The 27,431-nt window shown below is 45.1% G+C and overlaps 1 protein-coding gene and 1 pseudogene across 1 annotated transcript; one reads left to right on the top strand and one right to left on the bottom strand.

Moving 5' to 3' along the window:
• Nucleotides 1-6,522: 6,522 nt before the first annotated feature.
• Nucleotides 6,523-27,178, bottom strand: NEIL2 (nei like DNA glycosylase 2). Its single transcript, XM_041767978.1, has 5 exons — nucleotides 27,029-27,178; nucleotides 25,024-25,173; nucleotides 21,141-21,499; nucleotides 9,500-9,696; nucleotides 6,523-7,577 (listed from the first exon to the last, which is right to left on the bottom strand). The coding sequence occupies exons 2-5, from the start codon at nucleotides 25,159-25,161 to the stop codon at nucleotides 7,264-7,266; spliced, it is 1,008 nt and encodes a 335-aa protein (XP_041623912.1). The 5' UTR covers nucleotides 25,162-25,173; nucleotides 27,029-27,178; the 3' UTR covers nucleotides 6,523-7,263.
• On the top strand, nucleotides 9,719-12,871 carry LOC121498048 (annotated as a pseudogene).
• Nucleotides 27,179-27,431: the final 253 nt, after the last annotated feature.

Below are 27,431 nucleotides of genomic sequence, written 5' to 3'. Positions count from 1 at the left end.
TCATCTTCTCTCCCAACTATTTTCAAGTCAACTTCCTACCTCTCTCTCTCCATGCATGCCCATGTGACAGCTTGAGTAATTTAAAACACACAGTTGTGGGCAGACGGGTGGCTCAGTGGTTTAGTGCTGCTTTCAGCCCAGGGCCTGATCCTGGAGACCCGGGATCGAGTCCCACATCAGGCTCCCTGCATGGAGCCTGCTTCTCCCTCTACCTCTGCCTCTGCCTCTCTCTCTCTCTCTCTGTCTCTCATGAATAAATAAATAAATAAAATCTTAAAAAAAAAAAAACCCGCACAGACTTGATTATATTACTCTCTTGCCTACAATTCTTCAATTTTAAATGCCTTAAAAGAAATGCCTTTCAAGATAAAATTAAAGATTCTGGCACTGAATAAAAACTCCCTCATTGTTTGGCACCCATTTTCCTTTTTTTGGATTTTCGCCATTTTCTATCCCATCACTTCTGGTCTGTATAGCCCTGATCTGGCCCTGGCAGCACTTGCAGTTCCCCAACAGGCCACAGGACCACATACCCCAGTCTCCACCAGAGTAATTCACACCCAGGATGTCCTTCCTTTCTCTTCACCCAGCTACCTGCCTTAAGGTCATCACAGCTTACGTGGATACCCTTCCTTCAGAAATTCTTTTCTGAAGTTCCCTGACTTCTCCTTTATCTGTTCTTTAGATTCAACAAACATCCACTTGACACCAGTCATGTGGCAGACACTAAAAAAACAAAAAACAAAAAAACCAGCAAGACGAGGTTTGATTTCAAAGAGCTTCCAGGGCCAGCAGACAGTAGGAAGAGACAGACATGGCTGATATAATGGTGTTGCTATTATTGAGACAGAGTTGGATCCTAATCCAGCTTCCTAAGTCTGACCTAGGTGCCCAGTCGGAGATGGCATACACAGATAGACATGACCAGACCATACACCATGACAAAACTTTGATGCACAACCTGTGCAGCAACAGGCCCAGAGTAGTCAGGACTAGGTCAATAACTTCTCCATATTTTTCCCCTACTTTCAACTCAGGACCAATCACAGAAAGCCAAACATACTCTTCAAACAAATTACATAAGATACCCAGCTGCTGGTTAGCTTGCTTCCAGCTTCTCCATGCCAACCTTCGCAACCAGAGTATGCATACCTGGTTCCTCCCCTTTTGTTCATTATAGAGCTTACCCACTCCCCTGCCTGTTTCTGGGTCTCTGCCAAATGCAAGTGACAAGTGACAATGGCTGCTGCCCTTGCTCTAGCAAGCTCTGAATAAAGAGCCTCATTTGTTCTTATTTCAGTAGTCTTTATTTCCACAAACGTCAATACTTCCATCATGTTCAGTTGATGCTCTTGTCTTGAACTTGGTGTATTCCAATGATCTCTTTTCTATGTCTTCACTGAACTCAAGGTCAGAGCCTCTCATTTAAACATAAAATCTGGCACAGTGCTTGCCCCATAACAAGTCTCCACTATAAGTAACAATGCTTGAAATTAGAACTGTATGGGAACTTTTAGACACACTTATAGCCTCCCCACCCTCACAGAGTAGTTTCTCTATAACCTACTGAAACACTTAACATTCTTTGTCATAAGCCAGTCTCTTCCTATCACTATAAGGGTTTTCTTTATCCTTGGGGTTTTATCCTATAGGGGTTTGTTTTTTTATCCTTGCATTCCCAGACCCAGCATTTAGGAGGCATGTCAGAAATACTTACTCAATGGCGAGAGCCACTAACATTACACATCACGTTTTTCACAGTGTCAATTACCACAAAACTCTAATTCATGAGATAGAGAAATCTTTCCCCTAGAATCTGCTGAATACAAGTGTCACCTCTCCTTACTTCTAAGTGAAACCTGGACTCTCCATGTATCCCATCCCTCACCTGCAACTCTGTCAAGCAAAAAACTCTTCTTCCATCCTAATAGCAGAAGGACAATATGAGTAATTTCCACTGCTCCACACCACCCCATCACCTCTTTTCTAGCTGCCATCCACTCCGCTTATGCCATCCCTACCTGCCCTCCTTTCAGGACTAAAACTTTCCGAGTGCCTCCTGTCATGCTGGATAAAATCTTAAAAGGGAGCACAGTAGCTATGGTTTCTGTCAGTTACCCATGTTCCTGCTTTCACATTTCTTCCACTAAGTCCATGTAATTCTGCTATAATTCCGATGGTGCTGACAGCGACCCCCTACAATTCAACCGCTAGGTGCACTCTATTTCCCCTCATTCTACAGATTTTAGTAAGTCACTGAAGTCAGAGGAAGAAGTCTGCTCCTGAGAGGACACAGCAGGTGTGAGAATTATTCTTCTATGTTCTGTTCTGTAAACTTTTATATCACTTGAATCTTTTGATATATGTAATTTAAAAGATAATAAAAAAATTTTCAGGGACACCTGGGTGGCTCAGTGGTTGAGCATCTGCCTTCAGCTCAGGTCGTGATCCCCGGGTCCTGGGATCGAGTCCCACATCAAGCTCCCTACAGGGAGCCTGCTTCTCTTTCTGCCTATGTCTCTGCCTCTTTCTGTGTCTCTCATGAATAAATAAATAACAAAAAAAAATTTTTTAGGGACACCTGGGTGGCTTAGTAGTTGAGCATCTGCCTTCTACTCGGGGTGTGGTCCCAGGGTCCTGGGATCGAGTCCCCACATCGGGCTCCCCACGGGGACCCTTCTTCTCCCTCTGCCTGTGTCTCTGCCTCTCTGACTCTTTTGAATAAATAAATAAATAAAATCTTTAAAAAAATTTTTTTAAATACTAAGGATTCTCATTTACCTCGCTGGCCTTACCCTGACCACCTTCAACTGTGGGTTAATATGGCATCCGTTTCATTGTTCTTGAGCCTAGGCTTCTGGATGCAGCTGGAGAAAGTTGGGGGGTGGAGCGGTCTAGCCTGGATCTTCAGTGTGGCTCTACTACTCTTCCCCTGAACCCAAAGTGGCCCTAAATTCCCAGAATCGCTGTTACAAACCTTTCCTTTCCTCCTTTGTATTTCAAAAGACCTCACCTTCAGCGAATTTTCTCTGGATCTTCCTCTCCTGGCCAGGTCATCTTTAAGAGATGAAGCTGGCCTGCTCTCGCACCCTCCTAGTTTCTCCTCTTCACTAATGTGCAAATCCTCACATTATAGCCACCCTTTCATAAATGATTCTCCTCCCTGACCTCCTCTCTCTTATTTCCTTCAGAACCAACCTTCTTGAAGAGCAGACCACTCTCATCCCTTCTACTTCCTCCGCATCCACGCATCTCTCAGCCCCTTCAGACTGGCTGCCACTCTGCACAAATTACTTTCCTGGAGGTTATCATGATCTCAGATTTGATTGACTGACAGATCCAACGGTCTCTTCTCATCCTCCTCCTTCAATTCAGCATAAGCCAGTATTATGGGCTATTTGCTTCTACCTGAAGCTTATTTTTCCTCCTGTTATATTTGATCTTTCATTGACTGGCTTCTCTTTCTGCTCTCACCCCTTAAGCACAAGACTTTTTCTAAGGTTCCACAGCGATTGCCATCTTTTCTCATGCCATGTGAGGGCCCTTGTTAACTTTCTTTAGCTGAACATCACACTAGAGGGAAAGCTCCAAAATCTGTGCCTTCCAACCCAGCCTGCATTTGTGGAGAGCTAGGAGTATGTCCCCTCCCCCAGTAAGGTGCCACACAGGTGTCCCCAGCTCAACATGCCTCACATCGGATTCCCTTCCCTCACAGAACCTGCTCATCCCCTGGCTGATGTTCCCTGTCGGCCAGCAGCTGGGCTCCTCTAGGGCAGGTGGCAAGCTTGAGAAATTACCAGCTCCCAACCTCCCAGCCCCGTGTCCGTAAAGCTAGTCATCCAGGAGCCTGACCCCACAATGCTCTCGTACCTCTCCTTGCACTGCTGTTTCCAGGCCTAGCACTTCTCTTCCAACAACAGCATTCTTCTCTTTCTTCACCAATCACAACAGGTGCAGACCCACATGCAGGCTGTGGTGCCCAGTGTCTCTAGAGCCTTCGCATCCCATTTCCCTCCTGTACTATAGACCTTTTGTACTGATCAGATGTTGACTTAGAAGAAATTGGCTGGATGCCATTTTTGCCCCAGTTTATGCCTAACATTTCACACTTACATTATCCCATATGGGTTAGAAAAGTAAATTTGAATTAAGAAAACATGTATATGTGAGTATATATATGTATGTATACATGAAAGAGAGTGTGCACACAAGTGGGGGGTGCAGAGGGAGAAGAGGGAGAAGCAGACTCCCTGCTGAGCAGGGAGCCTGATGTGGGGCTCGATTCCAGGACCCCAGGATCATGGCCTGAGCTAAAGGCAGATGCTTAACTGACTGAGCCACCCAGGTGCCCCACACACACATTTTCACATTATACACACACACACACACACACACACACACACACCCCACAAGCAAGAGTGTATATATTCTTGTAGAAACAAATAGCAATCTATTATTACTCAAATGGTATTTTCACAGCATCTGGTCTGGAAGTAGGGTTTTTACAACTAATTTAAGTTAAAAAAAAAAAAGTTGTGGAGAAATAGCCTCTGAGAAGTTGAAGATTCTGAAACCCCTTTGTATCCTGTTACAGACTGAATTGTATCCACTACTACCACCACCACCCCCACCCCCACCCCCACCCCCAGGCATTTCAATGTTGAAGCCTTAACCTACCATATGGGATATTTGGATAGGACCTTTAAAAAGGTAATTAAGGTGAACTGTCCTAAGTGTGGGGCCCTAAAACATACATAAGACAGGTGTCCTTCTAAGGAGAGACAGAGAACCCAGGAGGGCCTGCACATAGAGAAAAGGGCCTGGGAAGATACAGCAAGAAGGCAGCTGCGAGCCCAAGAGGGACAGCTCAGGAGGAATCAACCTGCCAGCATCTTGACTGGGAGACTTCCAGCCTCCAGGATGGCGAGAGCATCCATTTGTCTTTAAGTCTTTCAGATCATGCTATTTTCTTAGGCATACATAATCTAAGGCCAAAAGAACTGGCACGTTTGTGAAGTAAAAAAGATAACTAAAGTACAGTTGTAGAAGAGATTTGTGGTGCAAAACAAGCAGGAAGGATTTAGATTCGATATAAGAATTTTGACGACTGGGGGCACCTGGGTGGCTTAGTTGGTTAACTGTCTGCCTTCGGTTCACTCAGGTCATGATCCTGGAGTCCTGGGTTGGAGCCCAGCATCAGGCTCCCTGCTCAGCGGGGAGTCTGCTTCTCCCTCTGCTCCTCACCCGGCTCATGCTCTCTCTCGCTAATAAATAAAATCTTTAAGAAAAATTGTCATGATTGAACAGGGTTGCTGTACTGGTTACAGGTAACAATCCAAAGGAAAATCAGACTGTGGAGAGGCACATTTGGAAGCAGATTGAAACCATGTGTGCAGAAATGTTGGATCCTAATGGATTACAGCCTTTTCTACACTCTGTTCCAAAGAAGAGTAAAGGTAAAATGGGTTTCTTAAGATTTTATTTATTTGGCAGAGAGAGAGAGTGAGTGCACAAGCAGAGGAAGAAGCAGCAAGCAGAGGGAGAGGGAGAAGCAGATTTCCTGCTGAGCAGGGAGCCAGATGCAGGGCTTGATCCCAGGACCCCAAGATTATGACCTGAGCTGAAGGCAGCTGCTTAACTGACTGAACCACCCAGGTGCCCTGGTAAAATGGGTTTCATGATAAAATGGTTTGGAAATTGTGCAGGATTTCTTGGAACCTTCTATAAGCTCCAGAAAGCTCCAAGAGGGAGCATTATTTAATGACAGAACCCTTCATCTGTGAGACATCACAAATGATGCTTCTTCCTAGGGGCCTATTTTTAGAGAAGATGGATCAAAGGAAGCTTGGCTACTTCTAGGGACATACCCCTAACGATGTCAGCCAGCACGGGGGTTGGCACTGGGGCACAGTTACAGAGGCCTGATGCAGAGGGGACCACAAAATAGTAGGTGATAAGTGCGTGCCCTTGAACTTTGTTAACTATGTGATGTTAAGCAAGTTCCTCAGCCTCTAGTCTGGAGTTCAGTTTCCTCATCTATAAAACAAGGACAGTAACAGTGAGTACTCATCACCGTGGGGATTTCTGCAAATGATATGGCCAGAACTAGGCTAAAAGCTTTCCAGGGTATGTATTCAGTATATATTAACTATTCTACGGGTTACAACTAAGCCATAAAATGGCCTTCCCCAGTGTTAACAACTTCTGATGACATAAGAGAGATGAAGGGAAAGCCAGAAATATTAACCACTGTTTTCAATTTCACTAGTGCAAATCACATAGTGATTTGCAGGCCAGAGGCTGGTGCAACAGAAGTAAATCCAGCTGTGCTTTGGCAGATTTCATGCCAGGGGAGCACATCTATGAGCAGAAAAGCAGGTGTATATTCACCCCCTCCCTGTCCTGTTCCTTTTAAGTGGATGCATCAGGCTACATCAGTGGGCCCTAGGTAGGCGCCTTCATTGAGAGCTCAGTTATTCACAGCGTAAGAGTCTGGGCCGCCAAATAAAGATGACAACAGAAAATAACACAGAGCTTTATTTTCATAAATAAAGCTGTCCTACTTTCTTATAGCTGTTGCTAACAGCCTGACAGTGTCTCTACAACCCTCGATTCCTGTGCTGCTCAACATACCAACAGTCAAATATATCACCTTGAGGAGGAAGTAAGTGGCTTTTTCCTAAAGCCCCCTAGGCACAACGGGAAGGTGGCCAATTCCCCGGTCCCTCTCCTCCTCTGACCCTTCTCCAGGGGTCTCCACCCCATGGAAAAGGATCCAGGCAGGAGGCTCAATCAGAGCACTGCTCTCATGTGCTACTCCATCCTCTAGGAGAACAAAGAAAAAAAAATTCTGTTTTCCTGTGTCTTAAACAGAGAGACTTACAATCAACCAAGTTTTCAAACACAAAACCAAGCACCTGCAAAGTAACATTGAAGCATAGCTGCTTTCCATGTGCTTTCGCATCACCCCACTGGGTTTTTCCCTTTACTGTCGTCATCAGGATTTTTCTCATCTTTCCCAATGGCAGCATTAGATAGCAAGAATTAACCAAAACTAGAGAAGGAAAAAATGGAACCCTGCAGAAACCGCCTTCAACCTAACTCCAGCGAGATGGCTAGCAGCACTACTGACTCCATCCCCCTGACCCACCCTGCTCTCAAACTCCTGAACTCAGACCCAAACGCCGACAACACCTGCTTTCTTGACATTAAGGAATCACGGCCCCTTGAGGGCAAGGTTCTGTGAAGAAGGGCTGGAGCATGCTAGGAGAGCTGGGCCTGCTCTTGCTCGTTGGGTGGCAGCCTGGGCTGGCACTGAGGGCACCACCAGGTCAGCCTCTGGAAACCACCTGGAGGCCCGAATGCGTCTTTCATGACCGGATGCCCGACGGGACACTGCTCTTTCTGGTAGATCTGCGTGTGCTGCTGTTTGCCCTGGAACTTGCCCTGAAGCCAGTCTGCACTGAACTCCACCACGTGATCCACGAGGGCCTCAAGATGCCGAGGACTGAGGAGTGAACCAAGAGAAAGGGGATTGATCCCGGCTCTGTACAAGGCTTCATTCTTAATGATGTTCCCTGGGAGGAAGCAGGGAGAGGACAAGGGAAGGAAGAACAACACATCCATGATAAGCCCAGTCCACAAAGTCAACAAACTTCTGAAGCTGGTATGGCGGCAGCAGGAGAGATCCCTCAGAGGACCCAGAACCAACTCTACCATGGCCTGGCAAGTGGGCAAGTCACGTACTCTCAGTCAACTTCCCTGTCTGCCAAGTGAGTTTGCTAATACTTACTTACCTTGCAGGTTGTTGTGAAGGTAAAACCATGGACCATGTTACAGCGAAGAGGTTATCAAAACAGGCTATGGAACCTGACCGCCTGCATTTGAACCCCTGCTCAATCGGATCCTAGCCATGTGACCCTGGCAAGTTCCTTAGCTTCTATAAGCTTCACACTCCTCATCTGTAAAATGGGGATCGGTTACCTGGCTTTTGTGAGCAGTAAATGAGAATCCTCTCTCTCTCTCTCTCTCTCTCTCTCGCACACACTGACTGACACACACACACGCTGAGCACTGCGGCTGGTAACCACTCAGTAAATATTAGCTGTTATTATTTAAAATGTCAAGCCTAATGCCTGAAATATAAAGTATTAGAAAGTATTATTTCACTATTTGTCTACTACTGCCTCGTTCTTGGTGAAGCCAGCCTTGATCCCTCCTCCTTCCAGAATCAATAACTCTCTTCAAAACGCTCCAATGGCACACTTTCTTTAACCTCTACTAGGCATTTGTCATAATCTATCTGAAGTTGCAGTGAAATGAGCTCATGCTTGCCGGGCCATTAATAATCTCCTGGAGGAGAGAAGCTGAACTTGGTAGAATGCAAATGTTCAGCATGTGCAGGATAATGGATGAAGGACATCACCGCTCTTTGCAAGGGCTTCATAATCACACCCCTAGTCACACACACACACGTTTCTCTTCAGTTCCCTGGCAAACTACGTGGATTCGTATCTCACCTGCACCACTTAGCAGCAATGTGTCCTTTGCTTTGGTTTATTCATGTGAATAAAGGGAAAACTAACAAGTAGCTATTCTACAGACTAGCAGTTATAAAACCAGGTACCTGGCATGTTAGTCACTTGAAAGATGTCGGCTGTTCTTACTATTGTTAGTAACAATAACTACTTAAGAGAGCATTAGCTCCTGCTTATAAATATCCCACAGGCTACTCCTGAAGGCCTCTTTCTCCCTCAGGGTGCATGGGCTCCCACAGGTCTTAATGTGAAAATGCAAGGCCACCATCTGGCAAGCCCCTGGGCCTCCTCCCTGCTGCTGAGGGGAGTGGATATGAGGTGATTTTGTCACCAGCAGCTCACTCAACTGACTCAGTAGCCAGTCACAGAAGCACTTAGTCCTCTGTGGAGATAGTAGTAAGAGCAGTCAGGTCTTAGAATTCAGCTAGTTAGCTGTTCTAGTTTTCAAATTGCTCAGCTCTTTTCTTCACCTGAAAATGCTCATGGTTTCATTGCTCAGGACATCTGAACAGAGAGGGAACCTGCTTCTTCACTCATGGCTTTTAAGATCCTGATGGAGGCCTGAGGCATCTGTGCTTTGCCAGCAGGCAGCTCCATCTGCTAGATGCCCTGTTAGCAAATGCACTGCTCTCCCTCAGCAAATTGCACAGTGTCCCGTTCCCTGAAGACACTGACTGAGTAATCAGGTACCTCCTGTGTGCCAGGCACTGCACCAGGCACGAGAGGATTCAAAAAGAAAGAAGACATGACTCCTGCCCTTTAGGAAGTTATGCTATGGTGTGGCCATGGGCAGACTCCAGCTGATAATATAATTAGGATGTAAATTCGGAAGCCAAGAGAAAAACCAGAAATTGTCTAACCTAACTTTCTCAGTCAAACCTGAAAGAAGTGAAGCTAAGGCGAGTAAGTGATTGCCGCAAGGAGACCTGAGGTGGGTCTCATCCCTTTCTCATCAGTTATACCTAAGCCTGAGAAGTATCTTTGGTCCAATAGTGTATAGCAGACAGGCTGCTCCCGTCCCAGGGCTTCCAAGGCTTGTCCTCGATGGAACTTTTCAGACAAGATGTCAGAGGTGGGTTGGACCAAGGCCGAAGATCTCCAGGACATCTGACAATTATAAAATGCCAGGAAGCTGCCACCGCTAAGGTACAAGACCAACCTGGAAAGAAAGAAAAGATTCTAAGTACAGGTAATTGAGGGGATACGTACACACAGGTCCCACTCTAACGTCAAAGTTAACCCAGGGAAGCCAAGACTCCAAAGGAGAAAAGGGATGGCTCTGCCAGAATCATAAAAATCTCAGGGCTACATGCAGTAATTAAAAGAAAACATATGTATAGCTCCAACTTTCTGATCATAGCCATACAGGTTCACTGAAGATAACATGACGCACAGAAGTCTTAAAGCCCAGGAGGTGTGGCTACTTGCACAAAAGCAGTTTTTTAGGAAAGACAGAGAAATGGATGCCAAAGAGGCACCACTCCCAGTCCAGGCAAGATTTACCAAGACATACATACCCCTACATATATGCCCATGACTTCCTGAATTCCAAGGACACAGGAAAAACTTTGAACTTTGATAAAGAAATAATGGGTTACTGTGTAAGGGTAGATAACCAGACCAGACCCCACATCTGAGGCAGAATGGAAGATACATCCATGTATCTGACCTGGATGCTATTCTGATGTGGAAGTAAAAGGGCAACTTCGTTTACTTATTTTTTTAATTATATTTATTTATTTGAGAGGGAGTGTGTGTGTGTGTGTGTGTGTGTGTATGTGTGTATGTGTGTGAGAGAGAGAGAGAGATGGGGGGGTGGGGAGAGCAGCAGGGCAGGGACCAGCATATTCTATGTTGAGCATGGAGCCTGAGTCAGGGCTATATCCCACAACCTGAAATCACGACCTGAGTTGAAATCGAGAATTGAGCACTTAACTGACTGAGCCCCCCAGGTGCTCACCTGGAAGGACAACTTTAGAGGAAAAGGATTCAGAGGCACATCTACCACAGTCTCTGAGGTTTACTCAAGGAAAAATACATGCCCCACAGAAATGAGGTCAGCAGGGACCTCAAGCCGAGGGAACAGGGAAAGGAAAGGACAGAAGGGCAGCCCTAGGCTACATGTTTATTGTGAGAGATCTAAAGAGACCGTACAAGAGCACAGCTGAGAACTGTAATGTGTTAGGAAGGCATTCTTGAATCAGAAGCTACCTATGCTGACCGCCAGAAGCAAGTGAGGTGCCATGTGATCACTAAGGAGCTGAGAGGCACTTGGAGCTCCTAAAAGGCTGGGTTACCTCAGTGCTGATCTGCGGACAACCAGAGAATGAGGAGGAGGATGACAATGAGCCCATCTGAGGTCTGGGTGAGGGGGAGATTGCCTTGCTGAAAACATATGGTCAGAGCACTGACTCTAGGCAGATAAAGCAGGTTGAAGATGACATGCAACACCTTCTTGAGCAGATGAATGAACTCACTGGTATTAAAGAATCTGACACTGGCCTGGCCCCACCTCACTCTTGTGATTTGGCTACAGAAAAGTGAACACTGCAGAGTGAACAGCTTCTGCAGGCTGTGAGGTGCACAGAGATGATCAGCGCTGATTTGGAGGACCCAAAGTGCATTATCAACGTGAAGCACATGGCTACATTTGTGGTGGACCTCAGTGATCAAGTAGCACCTACCAACATTGAAGAAGGGAAGAGAGTTGGTATGGATGGAAATAAGTATCAAATTCACATTCCACTGCCTCCTAAGATTGACGCAATGGTTATCATGATGCAGGTGGAGGAAAAACCTAATGTCACATGCAGTGATGTGGCTGGCTCTAAGGAAGAGATTCAGAAACTTTGGTAGTTGAAACCCCATTACTTCATCCAGGGAGGTTTGTTAACCTTGACATTGAGCCTCCCAAGGGTGTGCTAATCTTTGGTCCATGGGTATAGGCAAAACACTCTGTGCTTGGTCAGTGGCTAACAGGACTGGTGCTTCTTCGTTCGAGTTATGGGATGTGAACTTGTACAGAAGTATGTCTGTGAACAGGGCAATCGAATGGTTCATGAACTCTCTGAAATGCCCAGAACAAAACAAGCCTGCCTTATCTCTTTTATGAAATTGATGCTAGTGGAGGGGCTCATTTTGATGCTGCTGCTGAAGGAGACAATGAAGTACAAAGAACGATGCTGGAACTGATCAATCAAATGGAGAGTTTTATCCTTGAGGCAACATTAAAGTGCTGATGGCCACTACCAGACCTGACATTTTGCATCCAGCACTGATAAGGCCAGGGAAAATGGATAGAAAGACTACATTTAGCTTACCTGATCTAGAGGGTTGGACTCCCATTTTTAAGATTCATGCTCGTTCTGTGAGTGTCGAAAGAGATATCAAATTTGAGTTGTTAGCATGACTGGGTCCAAATAGATCTGGTGCTAAGCTTAGAAGCATCTGCACAGGGGTGGAAGGGGAGGTGGGCGGGGGGTGGGGGTGACTGGGTGACGGGCACTGAGGGGGGCACTTGATGGGATGAGCACTGGGTGTTATTCTATATGTTGGCAAATTGAACACCAATAAAAAAATAAATTTATATATATATATAAAAAAAAGAAGCATCTGCACGGAGCTGGTATGCTTGCCATCAGGGAATGGTGAAAAATCGCTACTGAGGATGATTCCATGGAGGCTATAAATAAGTCTTATGCCAAATTCAGTGCTACTCCCTGCTCTATGACATACAACTGAACTCTGAAAGCTTTGATGGAAACGTTTTTTTTAAAGATTTTATTTATTTATTCATGAGAGAGAGAGAGAGAGAGACAGAGACAGAGACACAGGCAAAGGGAGAAGCAGGCTCTATGCAGGGAGCCTGATATGGTACTCGATCCTGGGTCTCCAGGATCATGCCCTGGGCTGAAGGTGGCACTAAACCTGCTGAGCCACCGGGGCTGCCCAAAAACACTTCTTTTAACTAGAATCTTAACCTTACTAAATAGACTTGTTAGTAACCATTGCATGCACAAAAATAAACGGTTTCAAAATTGAATAAAAACAAAGAGGAAAAAAAAAACAAAGAGGATACCCACATTAATGTGTTTTTAATATTAATTAATTACAGATAATTAATAATAATATATAGTTAACAATCTAGAACTAAAATTCTGAACTATCTCAGCAAACACAAAATATGGGGTGAACAGGACAGAAAAGAAGTAGTGAAGTAGAAATATTTCCAAGGGGATCCCTGGGTGGCGCAGCGGTTTAGCACCTGCCTTTGACCCAGGGCGCGATCCTGGAGACCCGGGATCGAATCCCACATCGGGCTCCCAGTGCATGGAGCCTGCTTCTCCCTCTGCCTATGTCTCTGCCTCTCTCTCTCTCTCTCTCTCTCTCTCTGTGACTATCATAAATAAATAAAAATTAAACAAAAAAAGAAATATTTCCAAGGTGTCCTCTCCAAAGGATGAAAGAAAGAGAGCAAAAAACCAGATTCAGTAAGAAGGGAAACATGTTACTAATGTTATTAAACATTTGGTCACTGTTAATGAAGAAAAAATACAGGTCTAATTTAAAGGGAACATTATGACCAACAGAAAGAAGATGAATAGCAGTACTTGCAATCAACAGGAGTAAAAAAATAAAAAAAAAATTTAAAAGAAACTTGAGAAACTCAACAGAAAAAAAAACAAACAAGGTATAATAAAATGGCAAATGGAAGAAAATCCAAACACCATAGTTACCCTATTTCAAAACAGAGTGTTTTGGTTTGACTTTAAAGAGATACAAAAGCTCAATACACTCTGTTCATAAGAAATATATCTAAAGTAAGTGAAAAAGCACACTCTAAGTGGAAAAAAAACAAGTAGGGGACCAACCAAGCACTGAGTGTCATTATGACTATCAAGAAAAGCAGAATTCAGAGAGTCCAAGATGGCAGAGGAATAGGAGACCTTAGTTTTGTCTGGTCCCAGGAACTCAGCTAGATAGCTATCAAATCATTCTGAACACCTGTGAACTCAACCAGAGATATAAAAAAAGAATCCTTCTATCAGAAAAATTAGACTTTAAACCAAAGACTGTAATAAGAGATGAGGAAAGACACTATGTCATAATTAAAGGGTCCACCCAAAAAGAAGATCGAACAATTGTAAATATTTATGCCCCTAACATGCGAGCATCCAATTACATAAGCCAATTAATAACAAAATAAAAGAAACACATGAACAATACAATAATAGCAGGGGACTTTAACACCCTACTCACTGCAATGGACAGATTATCAAAGCAGAAGATCAACAAGGAAACGAGGGCTTTGAATGATACACTGGACCAGATGGATTTCACAGATTCAGAGCATTCCATCCTAAAGCAACAGAGTACACATTCTTCTCCAGCACACGTGGAAAATTCTCCAGAACAGACTACATACTGGGTCACAAATCAGGTCTTAACTAGTACCAAAAGACTGTGATCGTTCCCTGAATATTTTCAGACTATGATGTTTTGAAACCAGAACTCAATCACAAGAGAAAATTTGGGGACACCCGGGTGCCTCAGTGGTTCAGCATCTGCCTTCAGCTCAGGGCCTGATCCCGGGATCCAGGATCAAGCCTGCTTCTCCATCTGCCTATGTCTCTGCCTATTTCTCTCTCTCATGAATAAATAAAATCTTTTTTTTTTTTAAAGAGAAAAACTGGGATCCCTGGGTGGCTCAGTGGTTTAGCACCTGCCTTTGGCCCAGGGCACGGTCCTGGAGTCCTGGGATCGAGTCCCGTGTCAGGCTCCCGGCATGGAGCCTGCTTAATCCCTCTGCCTGTGTCTCTGCCTCGTTCTCGCTCTCTCTCTATGTCTACCATAAATAAATAAATAAAAGATCTTTAGAAATAGCCTTCAATACTGTTTTAAAAAAAGAGAGAGAGAAATTTGGAAAGAACTTAAATACATGGAGGCTAAAGAGCATCCTACTGAAGAACGAATGGGGGGGCCCCTGGGTGGCTCAGTGGTTGACCATCTGCCTTTGGCTCAGGGGATGATCCCAGGGTTCTGGAATTGAGTCCTGCATCAGGCTTCTCACAGAGAGCCTGCTTCTTCCTCTCCCTATGTCTCTCTCCATCTCTCTCTGCATGTCTCATGGATAAATAAATAAAATCTTTTTTAAAAAAGATAAAGAATGAATGGGTCAACTGGGAAATCAAAGAGGAATTTTAAAAATTCATGGAAACAAATGAAAATGAAAGCAGAACTGTTCAAACATTTGGGATGCAGCAATGGTGGTCCTCAGAGGGAAGTATATAGCAATACAAGCCTTTCTAAAGAAACAACAGTTTCAAATATACAAACTAACCTTACACCTAAAGGAGCTAGAGAAAGAAGCAAATAAAGCCTAAACCAAGCAGAAGAGAATAAAGATTAGAGCAGAAATCAATAAAATAGAAACCAAAAGAATAGTAGAACAGATCAATGAAACTAAGAGTTGGTTCTCTGAAAGAATTAAGATTGATAAACTGCTGGCCAAACTTATCAAAAAGAGAAAGGACCTAAATAAATAAAATCATGAATGAAAGGGGAGAAATCACCACCAACACTGAAGAAACACAAACAATTATAACAACATATTATAAGCAACTATATGCCAACAAATTAGGCAATCTGGAAGAAATGGATGCATTCCTAGAAATGTATAAACAAAACTGAAACAGGAAGAAATAGAAAACCTGAAAAGACCCATAACCAGCAAAGAAATTGAATCAGTAATCAAAAATCTCCCAAAAAACAAGAGTCCAGGGCCAGATGGCCTCTTAGCAGAATTCTACCAAACATTTAAAGAAGAATTAATACCCATTCTTCTGAAACTGTTTCAAAAAATAGAAACGGAAGGAAAACTTCCAAACTTTTTTTTTAAGATTTTTATTTATTAAAAAAAATTTTTTAAATAAAAAAATAAAAAGATTTTGATTTATTTATTCATGACAGACACAAAGAGAGAGGCAAAGACACAGGCAGAGGGAGAAGTAGGCCCCATGCAGGGAGCCTGACGTGGGACTCGATCCCGGGTCTCCAGGATCACACCCCGGGCCAAAAGCGGCGCCAAATCGCTGGGCCATTGGGGTTGCCCTTCCAAACTCTTCCTATGAGGCCAGCATTACCTTGATCTCAAAACTAGACAAAGACCCCATCAAAAAGGAGGATTACAGACCAATATCCCTGATGAACATAGATGCAAAAATTCCCACCAAGACACTAGCCAATAGGATCCAACAGTATATTAAAAGGATTATTCACCACAACCAAGTGGAATATGTTCCTGGGCTGCAAGGGTGGTACAATATCTGCAGATCAATAATTGCAATACACTACATTAATAAAAGAAAGGACAAGAACCATATGATCTTCTCAATAGATGAAGAAAAAGCATTTCACAAAATTCAGCATTCTTTCTGGATTAAAACTCTTCACAGTCTAAGAATGAGGGAACATACCTCAGCATCATAAAAGCCATATATGAAAAGCCCACAGCAAAATCATTCTCAGTGGGGAAAAACTGAGAGCTTTTCCCCTAAGGTCAGGAACAGAAGGGATGTTCACTATCACCACTACTGATCAACACAGTACTAGAAGTCCTGGCCTCAGCAATTAGACAACAAAAAGAAATAAAAGGCATCCAAATCAGCAAAGAAGAGCTGAAACTCTCACTCTTCACAGATGACATGACACTGTATATGGAAAATCCAAAAGACTCCAGCCTAAAATGGCCAGAACTTATACAGGAATTCAGCAAAGTGGCAGGATATAAAATCAACGCACAGGAAACAGTGGCATATCTACACACTAACAAATGAGACAGAAGAAAGAGAAATTAAAGAGACAATCCCATTTACAATTGAACCCAAAACAATAAGATATCTAGGAATAAACCTAATCAAAGAGACAAAGGATCTGTATTCAGAAAACTACAGAACACTCATGAAGGAAATTGAGAAAGACACAAAGAAATGGAAAAATGTTGCATGCTCATACATGAGAAGAACAAATATTATTAAAATGTCTATGCTACCTAGTGCAATCTACACATTCAATGCAATACCTATCAAAATACCAGCAACATTATTCCCAGAGCTGGAACAAATAATCCTAATATTTGTATGGAACTAAAAAGACCCCAAATAGTCCAAGGAATGTTGAAAAGGAAAACAAAACCGGCATCGCAATTCAGGACTTTAAGCTACATTACAAAGCTGTGATCATGGTTCTGGCACAAAAACAGACACACAGATCAATGGAACAGAATAGAGAACCCAGAAATGGGACCCTCAACTCTATGGTCAACTAATCTTAGACAAAGCAGAAAAGAATATCCACTGGAAAAAAGACAGCCTCTTCAACAAATACTGTTGGGAAAATTGGACAGCCACATACAGAATGAAACTAGACCATTTCCTTACACCATATACAAAAATAGACTCAAAAATGAACGAATGTGAGACAGGAATCCATCAAAATCCTAGAGGAGAACACAGGCAGCAACTTCTATGACCCTGGCCATGGCAACTTCTTGCTAGACATGTTTCCAAAGGCAAGGGAAACAAAGGGAAAAATCAACGATTGGGACTTCATCAAGATAAAAAACTTCTACACAGCAAAGGGAACAGTAAAAAAAACTCAAGATAATCAACAGAATGGGAGAAGATATTTGCAAATGACGTATCAGATAAAGAGCTAGTATCCAAAATCTGTAAAGAACTTAACAATTCAACACCCAAAGAACAAATAATCCAATCAAGAAATGGGCAGAAGACATAAACAGTTCTCCAAAGAAGACATACAATGGCCAATGGACACACGAAAAAATGCTCCACATCACTTGGCATCAGGAAAATACAAATCAAAACTACTATGAGATACCACCTCACACCAGTCAGAATGGCTAAAAATAACAAGTCAGGAAACAGATGTTGGTGAGGGACAGGGAACCCTCTTACACTTGGTGGGATTGCAAGCTGGTGCAGCGACTCTGGGAAAATAGTATGGAGGTTCCTCAAAAAGTTGAAAATAGAGCTGTCCTATAACCTAGCAATTGCACTACTGGGAATTTATCCCAAAGATACAAATATAGTGATCTGAAGGGCCACCTGCACCCCAATGTTTATAGCAGCTATGTCCACAATAGCCAAACTATGGAAAGAGCCCAGATGTCCATCAACAGATGAATGGACAAAGATGTGGCTTATTTACATACACTGGAATATTACTCAGCCATCAAAAAAATGAAATCTTGCCATTTGCAACAACGTGAATGGAACTAGAGAGTATTATGCTAAGTTATATAAGTCCATCAGAGAAAGACAATTACATGATTTCACTCATATGTGGAATTTAAGAAACAAAACAGAGGATTATAGGGCAAGAGAGGGAAAAATAAAACAAGATGAAATCAGAGAGGGAGACAACCACAAGAGACTCTTAATCATAGGAAACAAACTGAGGGTCCCTGGAGGGTAGCGGGTGATGGGACAGGGTAACTGGATGATGTAATGAGCATTGGGTATTATATAAGACTGATGAAATCAGTGAACTCTACCTCTGAAACCAATAATATGTTAATTAACTGAAATTAAAGGAAAAAAAAGAAAAGCAGAATTCAAGACAAAGGCAAATAGAGAGTATGCTATTATTTTATTTTACTTTATTGTTTTGAGAATGAGACAGAGAAAAAGAGAGGGAGAGGTGGAGGGAAGGGGCAGAGGGAGAGGAGAGAAGAGAGAATCTTAAGCAGACTCCATGCTCAGTATGGAGCCTGATGTGGGGCTCGAACTCACGAGCCTGAGATCATGACCTGAGCCCAAATCAAGACCCTTAACTGACTGAGCCACCCAGGCTCTCCGAGGGTGTATTGTTATTTAATAATAACACTACAAAGAACCTGTGAGAGTCAGAGGCCTTGATGCTTTGGACAACAGGATAGCAAACACATGAACACATAGAAAGGCAAGGAGGAACTTCCTAAAACCACAATCACCCTAGAGGATTTTAATGCTCCTCTTCCCACGTTTGACATATTAAATAAACAAAAAATAAGTAAGGATGGGGAGAATTTGCATGAGCAAAGCAATAAAGCAATAACTTGTTCTTAACAGTTACATAATGTTTTACTTTTCATGAACATAACATACTATATCTTCATTTATGTACACAAAATATAAGCAAAGATCAATGATGTGTTTGGCTGCAAATTTTAATAGATGCCCAAAGTAGAAAACTTACAGGCTTGATATCCTGATCACAATCCAATAAAAAAATGACAACAAAACAAAATGATGACCCCACTGAAACATTTGGAAAATCAGAAAATACTCTTCCCATATAGAGTATATAAAACTAATATCATTTGTTTGAAAGATCAACAAAGCTGATAAAACTTTGGTAGGACTAAGAAAAAAAGGGGGGTAGGTGACAAAGGAAAATAAAAAACATGAAGAAGAAAAAAAAGGCAGATATAACTTCACAAGAATATATTTAAAAAATAAGAGAATGATGTGTATTAACTCTGGGACAATAAATTTGAAAACCCAGTTAGGGATGAGGCTTGTTAGTGAAGAGCATTTCCATTGCCCTGACTGGTGACTAATTCAGCCCATGAGCCAGCTTCATGCCATGAGAGGTTTGCTGAGAGTTTCTGAGAAAGCTCTCCTTGCTCATCTGAACTTCAAGAAATGACCTTCTCTTCCCCTCTTCTCTCTTCCTGTGTGGACATAAAGCCTGGACTACAAGGGCCTCTTGCTGCTGGTCTAAGGACGAGACCAACATGTGGATAAATGCACAGACAAGATAATCACAAGCACGTGAAGCCCATAGCTGGGAACTGAGTCAACACCAATGCCCACTGTCAATCAAAACTTCCCATTATGTGAGCCAAAAAATCTCCTCCCCACTCAATCCAGTCTGAGTTGTTTTTACAGTCCCAAAGCATCTTACCAGCCCTATGTCATACCATAAATAAACACTATAGTTCTGAACATAAAGATATGTAATTATGGAACTTTAGAAAATGGAAGAGTAGTGTGACTTTTAGGTAGAAGGGGCCTTCTTTGGCAAGAGGAGAAACCTTAAGAACTATCAAGAAAACTATGGACCAATGACCCCACAAAAATGTAAAGTCCCAAGGGGTGGGAGGATGGACAAAATAGGTACAGAGGATTAAGAGGTAAAGACTTGCAGTTCTAAAATAAGTAAGTCACAGAAATGAAAAGTACAGTATAGGGAATATAGTCAATAATACTGTAATAACATTGTTTGGTGATAGATGATGACTACATTTATCATCGTGAACACTGAGTAATGTCTAGAATTGTTGAATCATTTCGTTCTACACCTGAAACTGACATAACCTTGATGTCAACTATACTTCAATAGATATTTTTATTTAATTATTTATTCATGAGAGACACAGAGAGAGAGAAAGAGAAAGGCAGAGACACAGGCAGAGGGAGAAGCAGGCTCCATGCAGGGAGCCTGACGTGGGACTTGATCCTGGGTCTCCAAGATCATGCCCTGGGCTGAAGGCAGCGCTAAACCACTGAGCCACCCGGGCTGCCTGAGATATTTTTAAAAATTGTTTAGATTTATTTTAGAGAGCAGGAGTGCATGAATGGGGGGAGGGGCAGAGGGTAAGAATCTACAGGTGACTCCCCACTGAACATGGAGCCAGATATGATGCAGGGCTCCATCCCACAATCCATAAGATCATGACCTGAGCCAAAACCAGGAGTCCGACCCTTCATCGACTAAGCCACCTAAGCACTCCTAAAAAATTTTTAAATCTTGAATGCCAAAAAGCATAAACATTATCAAAAGACACAGGTAGGCTTGAAACAATACTGGCACTACATATCACAAAGGTTAACACATAATATACAAAGCCACTACAAATTGATTAAAAAGTATACAAATAATTCAAAACTAGTTAAGAATTCAGCTAAAGGGACATCTGCATGGCTCAGCGGTTGAGCGCCTGCCTTTGGCCCAGGGCGTGATCCTAGAGTCCCAGGATCAAGTCCGGCATCAGGCTCCCTGCATGGAGCCTGCTTCTCCCTCTGCCTGTATCTCTCTCTGCCTCTCCGTGTGTGTCTCTCTTATGAATAAATAAAATCTTTAAAAAAAATTCAGCTAAGTGAGCACTTCTCCAAGGCCATGAGAATGTTTATTCTCAGTGACCAGCAACGACTCCTGGGGGAAAATCTGCACTGAGGAAATAATCCTGAACATGGATGGGGTTTTACACACCAAGATATTCTTCCCACCATTCAACGGATTAAAATGGGGACAATTCTGTCCCTAAATTCAGAGTGCACTAGTCAAGCCATAAAATGTCCCATGCTTATTGGGAAAGTTCTTCCCTTTTCTAAGCTGTCCCAATACACTTCCACCCACTCTGAGCACAGACCTATAGGTGGCCAGCGAGGTGTCTTCTGTCTCTGAGGAAGAGGGCTGCTGCAGAGCTCACCTGAGTGAGCCCACAGAGCCCAGCCCCCGACCAGCACATGGGACCCGAGTGAAAACCCACAGGCCCTGCAGAGCCATGACCCACAGCATGTTCAACCACGCCATTACCTCGGAATGGGGTCCCGCCAGTCACCCCTCTTGTTTGCTTTCTTTGCTCTGGAGAACTCGTTCACCCAAATGCTGCCAAATAAACCGAAGCTGACCTGCAGCCACCTCTCAGCACCTCCTCCAGCAGAAGTGTCTCCCTGCAAACACTCCAAACCACTGTCTCCACTGGGAATGACAAGCTCCAGGGGCTGAGAGGACTCGTTAGAGATGTTCTGGCTGCTGGGCCTCAAGGCCTGCTTTTGGTCCTCGTCCTCTTCCTCCCTCTCTCCTTTTTGTAGAGGCTCAGGCAGTGAGACATTGCCAAGGGACCCAAGTTCTTCATCTGGATCAAATCTAAGGAATAATTTCTTTCCATGGACCTAGAAAAAAAAAAACCGAACACGATCTAAGTCTTTGCTATGGACTTGTGGCCACCTCCCCTCACACCACCAACCGCCTAATCTGTATGTTGAAACTTAACCCACAATGTGATGGTATCTGGAGGTGGCACCTCCAGGAGGTAATTAGGTCATGAGGGTGAAGTCTTCCTAAAAGGGATTAGTGTCCCTATAGAAGAGATCCCAGAAAGTGCCCTTGCCCCGGCATCATGTGAAGACAGCAAGAAGATGGCTATGAACCAGGAAGCAGGTTCTCACCAGACACCAAAACTGCCAGGTTGTCTCATCTTGGATTTCTATTCTCTGGAACTGTGGGATATAAATTTCTCTTGTTTATAAACCACCTACCTACCTAGTCTGTGCTATCCTGTTACAGTAGTCTGAATGGATGAAGACAGCCTTACAGATCCAGAAAAGGGAAGACTAGAAGTATATGCAGATATTAGGCCTAATGCAAACTTATCCCTTCTTGCCTCTTCCATGAAGCTCCCCAAGTTGAGTATTTTGGATCTGGCTTTGCTCTTAGCTGCAGTGATACGAGTGGTTAGCACATGGTTTTCAAAGTGATTGAAAGCAGGGATCCCTGGGTGACTCAGCGGTTTGGTGCCTGCCTTTGGCCCAGGGCGCGATCCTGGAGTCCCGGGATCGAGTCCCACGTCAGGCTCCTGGCATGGAGCCTGCTTCTTCCTTTGCCTGTGTCTCTGTCTCTGTCTATCGTGAATAAATAAATAAAATCTTTTTTAAAAAAAGTGATTGAAAGCTAGAAGAATTAGATTAGCAGTAACATAGGTCCATGCTAGACAGCAGGACCACCCTAGAATGACTGAGAAGATATGCTGCCAATGTTTTCACAGATTAGCTAAGAAATAAATACAAATTGTCATCCTTGTATTTTTTTAAAATTTTATTTATTTATTCATGATAGGCACAGAGAGAGAGAGAGAGAGGCAGAGGCACAAGCAGAGGGAGAAGCAGGCTCCTTGTGGGGAGCCTGATGCGGGACTCGATCCTAGGACCCCAGGATCATGATCTGAGCCAAAGGCAGATGCTCAACCACTGAGCCACCCAGGCGTCCCTAGTCCTCTTATTTAATTCATAATACTTTTCCTTTGTTAGGAATAATTAGCACACAGCGATGCACACCATACACAAACTGGCAGCAGTAAAATTCTGTAGAAGGAGCTTGGTGCCCGATGACCTCGTGTTCTCCCATATATCCTGGACCACCTCCTCAGGACTTCACGCTATGTCAATGGGCAGAGGCAAAAACCAAAGCTCCAGACATGAAGAAACTGCTCTTCTGAATCTGTCATAATTAAACACAATTCCAAATACAGAAACTGGAGAACCAACGAGGAAAGACACAGAAGAGACAGGCCAGAAAAACGGGTGGTAGAGGGTAGAACCAATCTTTTCCCTGCTTCATTAGCCTAGGTTGCTCATTCTATCTCCATTCGCCTGTGACTGCTTCACAAATCTGAAATGCCCTTTCTTTTCCTTCTGGTCCACCTAAATCTTTCATCCTTCAAGGTCCAACTCAAATCTTACCTCCTCCATGAAACCTTTTACTTCAGGCCACAAGGACCTCTTCTCTGCTGAGGCCCTCCAATGGGCATTATATGCTTCCCCCCTTCCCATTCAATTACCTAACAGGCTTCCCCGTTGGAGAGAGAGGTCTTCCTTTCCAAATTCAACTCAGATCCTTAGGAGGTAGAGGCACAGAGAAGGGAGCACAGTGATGAGAACTTACCAACCACATGCGAGACAGTTCTCTGTCCCTCAGGGTTCTCGGGGTCCCACAACACCAATTTCTGTGTCGGTTTACTAGGAACCAGTTCGCAGTTCCATCTCGAGGCTCCCTATCCACACATTCTTCTGTCCACTCAGCCATTCCGTAAATATTCTCTGAGAGCCAGATCTGGGACAGGCACGGGCTAAGGTTCCAGAGATGAAAGGATCCAATCCTACCCCTGTAAACCTTTCAGTAATCTGGTCAGAGTCCAAAAGCTCTCATGGGAGGAGCGCAGATCTGGAGGTCAGGTGGCCTGGGATCCAGCTAGCCCATATCAGGCTGACATATCAACTTGGGTGGAGTGTTCTCCCTCTCTGATTCTCTATCTCCAAATGTAGAAAATATAAGTGAAGGTCTAGGGGATCCCTGGGTGGCTCAGTGGTTTAGCGCCTGCCTTCAGCCCGGGGTGTGATCCTGGAGTCCTGGGATTGAGTCCAGCGTCGGGCTCCCTGCATAGAGTATGCTTCTCCCTCTGCCTGTGTCTCTGCCTCTCTCTCTGTCTCTCATGAATAAATAAATAAAATTAAAAAAAAATAAGTAAAGGTCTAGAAGATCTCTTTTCAGTTCTAACCAAGAAGGTTTTATAACCCACAAGATGTGTTTGAAGGACAAGGTGGAAAAAAGAGGATTAACCTTTATTGAGCACCTATGTCAGCCATAAAGTCTATTTAACACAATTTTAACTGCTAAGCAATTTATCTCCATTTTACAATTGTAGAAACTCCAACTAAGAGATTAAGTAATTTGCTTAGGAGCACACAGCAAAGCAAAGGAGCTAATTTACTTTTTCTATAGCTTATTACCATATATATGCTTCCTAAGAGCCGGCACTCAGCTAAGTGTTGGGCATACAATACTATGAGGGCTCAGGCCCTGCCTTGTCAGTCTGTCTCCTCTGCTCAACCAGTAGGACCAATTCAGCAATAAAGATCCAATAGAGGGAAGTACAGGGTGCCCTGCAAGCACAGAGAAGTCTCTCCCCACCCTTAGAAATCTCTTAACACGTGGGCATGTTTTTTGAGGGATGCTTATGGATGGGAAACTGGCCAGGCTTCTCGGAGGATGTAATGGCAAGGCTGACGATGACGACGAGGAATTACCAGTCACATGAAGGGACAGGAATGGGGGCAGAGGTGGGGGAAAAAAGGAAGATCTGCCCAAATGGGGGTGGGGGGTGGGGAATGTGTCAAAACCGTGGGCAAGAAGGATTGGTTGAGGAGCCCTGGGTAGTTCACCATGACTCGAAGAGTGATTTGGGATAGGGTAAGAAGCATGCTTCCAGAAGGAGGCACAAGTCAGACCACAGTAGCCCTGGAGGCAATTCTGACTCATGCTCAAGGTGTAGATGAGCCGACCTGAATCTAGATCAGAAGGCTAAGTGCCTTCCTTACCTCCTTGCTCGTTCCCAACCAGAGGCATACATCAGTCAGCTGGACCCTGGGTGACCAGAATCACTACACTCTGAATCTGAATCTCTAGCTCATGTGTGCACAGTATACATTTTAGAGTTCCACAGGCCACTGAGATGCCCACTTCTGGCTGAGAAACATCAGACCTAAAGAGGAGGAGCTGCGTGGGGTCCTAGCATGGTTGTCCTGGGCTCAAGGAAGTGCTAGTTTAAAATTCTTGAGAGAAGTTCTAAGGGAAGTCACAGGATGTGCTGATGGAGCCAGCCCATTTACAGGAGGTAGCAAACAAGCCCCGATGAACTCACCTGGGCATCCTGGAGCCACAGGAACTGAAAGCTGGCAGGATTCAGCTTCTTACTGCTGCCCCCTGTCTTGACCACCTGCTGCCCCACAAAGGGGGAGACCAAGTGGTGAAACTTCCTCACAGATGGTCCTTCCGGCATCCCTGCAGGCAGCTATGGGGAAAAGAAGCCACTGACTGAGCTAGTTTTTCTCTGGCATTTCTGGTGGGTGCAAAGTTCCAAACTTTTGAGCAGCTATTTTTTGCCATTGACTTGAAAAGTATATATGGTCACAGAGGGAGTGTGGCTGAGAAGAGGGGTCAGATCAAAGAGATGGACCAGCTATGGCAGGGTGTGGCCCCGTTTCCCAGCAATGGTTTCCCTTTCTGGCCCCTCTCACGTTTCTCCATGCAGAAAACACTTATTAAGCACTGACAGCATGCTAAGGCATCATGTCATGGGAGCCCCCTTCTTTGACGTTGCAGCAGCCTGAATGGGAGCTGGCCTTTGGTACTTACCACCTGCACCCCGAGTTGGGCCCCAAACTCGCCTCCAAGCTTTCTTCATACCCCCGCCCCTACTTCAGCCATACCAATCATTCCAGCCTATTACTGCTGATTTATCAGCAGCACTTTAGAGGAGAAATGGTGATGGAAGAGAAGAGTGTAAGGGACACAGAGACACAGATGTAGATCTCGTCTTCCCAGGAACACCCCACCAGGAGGGGCACCGTGTATGTGACGACAAGGCAGAGCTCAGAACTATGACAAGTGCAGACACGGGGTCATGTTAGTTCAGAGCAGGGAGAGGCCACGTCCAGCTTAACTGCAGATAATTATCCCTGGTAACTGATAACAGCTGAGGTTGTTTTAACCTTGATGTATGGCTATCTGTGACCCTCATCTCTCCCTGCCCCAAATCAAACAAGTTCACTAAGAGTTTATGTATAAAGCATTCAGATGTTGGAGTCTGAATGGCCTGAGCCCTGGCTTCTCACAGCTAGATGTCCCCCCGGGCCTGCCCCTTACCCAAGGTACACTACTTAGCCACCTGTTTCCTCACCTGCACAGGACTGTAATTTACGATGAAAACGCAAAGAACTAAGTAGGTACCTGGCAGAGTGGTTACTACTGTAGTTTAACAATTCTAAAAGACAATTAAAAATCTCCAAAATGGAGATCTTACTATATCCACGCTTTCTCACAGTCGAATTAGCAGCACATTCAATAACGTGTATTTTACGGGGGATGGTGCTTTATTTTCGCTAAAGGGTAGTGCTGTTTCTCCTTATCAGACCTTCAAGACATTGTCGAGGCTATCCTGACAAAAGTGTTGGGTTGCAAGACTTGCCTGACTTCAGGGGCCTTAACCTCAACCAGCTAGCTCTCAGTGGCCGCCCAGGTCATCTCCAACTGAGGAAGCTTCTGGAAAACCTTTCATCCGAAATGCATCTAACCCTTGAAATCTCTTAACGCGTGGGCATGTTCTTTTGAGGGATGCTTATGGATGGGAAACTGGGCAGCGAGCTGTCTTTGCCACAGCCTTAAGGGAGTGGAGGCAGATTTGAGGACACAGATTTGAGGGGGGCGTCTTGCCTAGTCTCAAGCCCCCTCCCTCCAGGGCTCGCGGGTTCGCGGCTCCCCAGCGGACCACACTGGAAGCGGCCGAGGAGAGGGGCTTCCGAGCGAGCGTCTTCCTCTCTGGGGTTAATCACTCACTCCCGGAGGGAGGCTCTACCCTGGCGGCTTTCTGCCCCTTTCTCTAGGTGGGGCGGGGAGATGCAGGGTGCGGAGACAGGGCCCCAGGGGAGCCTCCCCGGGGTAAATGCAGGGAGGTACACGGTAAACAAGCCACCCAAAACACGCGCCTGGGGTGCAGTTCCGTAAGGGATGCTTCCAGCTGCCGGTCACAGCGCGGTCCCGGCGCAGGCCGCGGGGAAGCGGGCACTCCCGAGCGCGGGGGCTGCGCGCACCGCCTCCCCGGCGGCTCCCCACCGCGCGGGCCACGGAGGGGCGGAGGCTGCACTCACCGACTTCGGGCCCGCGCCCCTCGACACCCCCAGCGCTGCGGCGAGGCCCGCACGTCGCCTCGGGCGCAGGGCGCAGCGCGGTCTCGGCCGCCGTCCGCGCACGGCTGCGCAGGGATGGACGCGGGAAGGTCCCGGGAACGCGCAGCGGGGATAGGTCGGGAGGTGGGCAGGGGAGGGGAGGCGCGGGGCTCCTCCTCCCGGGGGAAGGGCTTGGCCGGGGGGGTTCCGCCGGGGCGCGGGGTAGAGCGGGGCTCCGCCCCTGGGGCGGGACGGGGCGCGCGGGGGCGGGGCCGCGGGCGTGGGGGGCGGGACGGGGCGGGGGGCGGGGCCTCGAGGGGGCGGGGCGTGGGGCGAGGGCAGAGCGGGGCTCCGCCCCCGGGGCGGGACGGGGCGCGTGGGGGGC

Source organism: Vulpes lagopus, chromosome 8, assembly GCF_018345385.1.
Source record: "Vulpes lagopus strain Blue_001 chromosome 8, ASM1834538v1, whole genome shotgun sequence".
Classification (NCBI taxonomy): Eukaryota; Metazoa; Chordata; class Mammalia; order Carnivora; family Canidae; genus Vulpes; species Vulpes lagopus.
Note: the sequence above shows the minus strand (reverse complement) of the source record. Positions and strands in the feature narration are given on the sequence as shown.

What these genes read in the sequence shown, in the direction of transcription:
- NEIL2 (XM_041767978.1), bottom strand. Translation starts at nt 25,161, where the DNA reads ATGCCGGAAGGACCATCTGTGAGGAAGTTTCACCACTTGGTCTCCCCC. An exon ending in TGGCGGGACCCCATTCCGAG is followed by an intron (nt 9,697 to 21,140) that starts GTAATGGCGTGG and finishes CTTTCTTTCCAG; the next exon opens with GTTGGTCTTGTACCTTAGCG. An exon ending in AAGATACTTCTCAGGCTTAG is followed by an intron (nt 7,578 to 9,499) that starts GTATAACTGATG and finishes GCTTCCTCCCAG; the next exon opens with GGAACATCATTAAGAATGAA.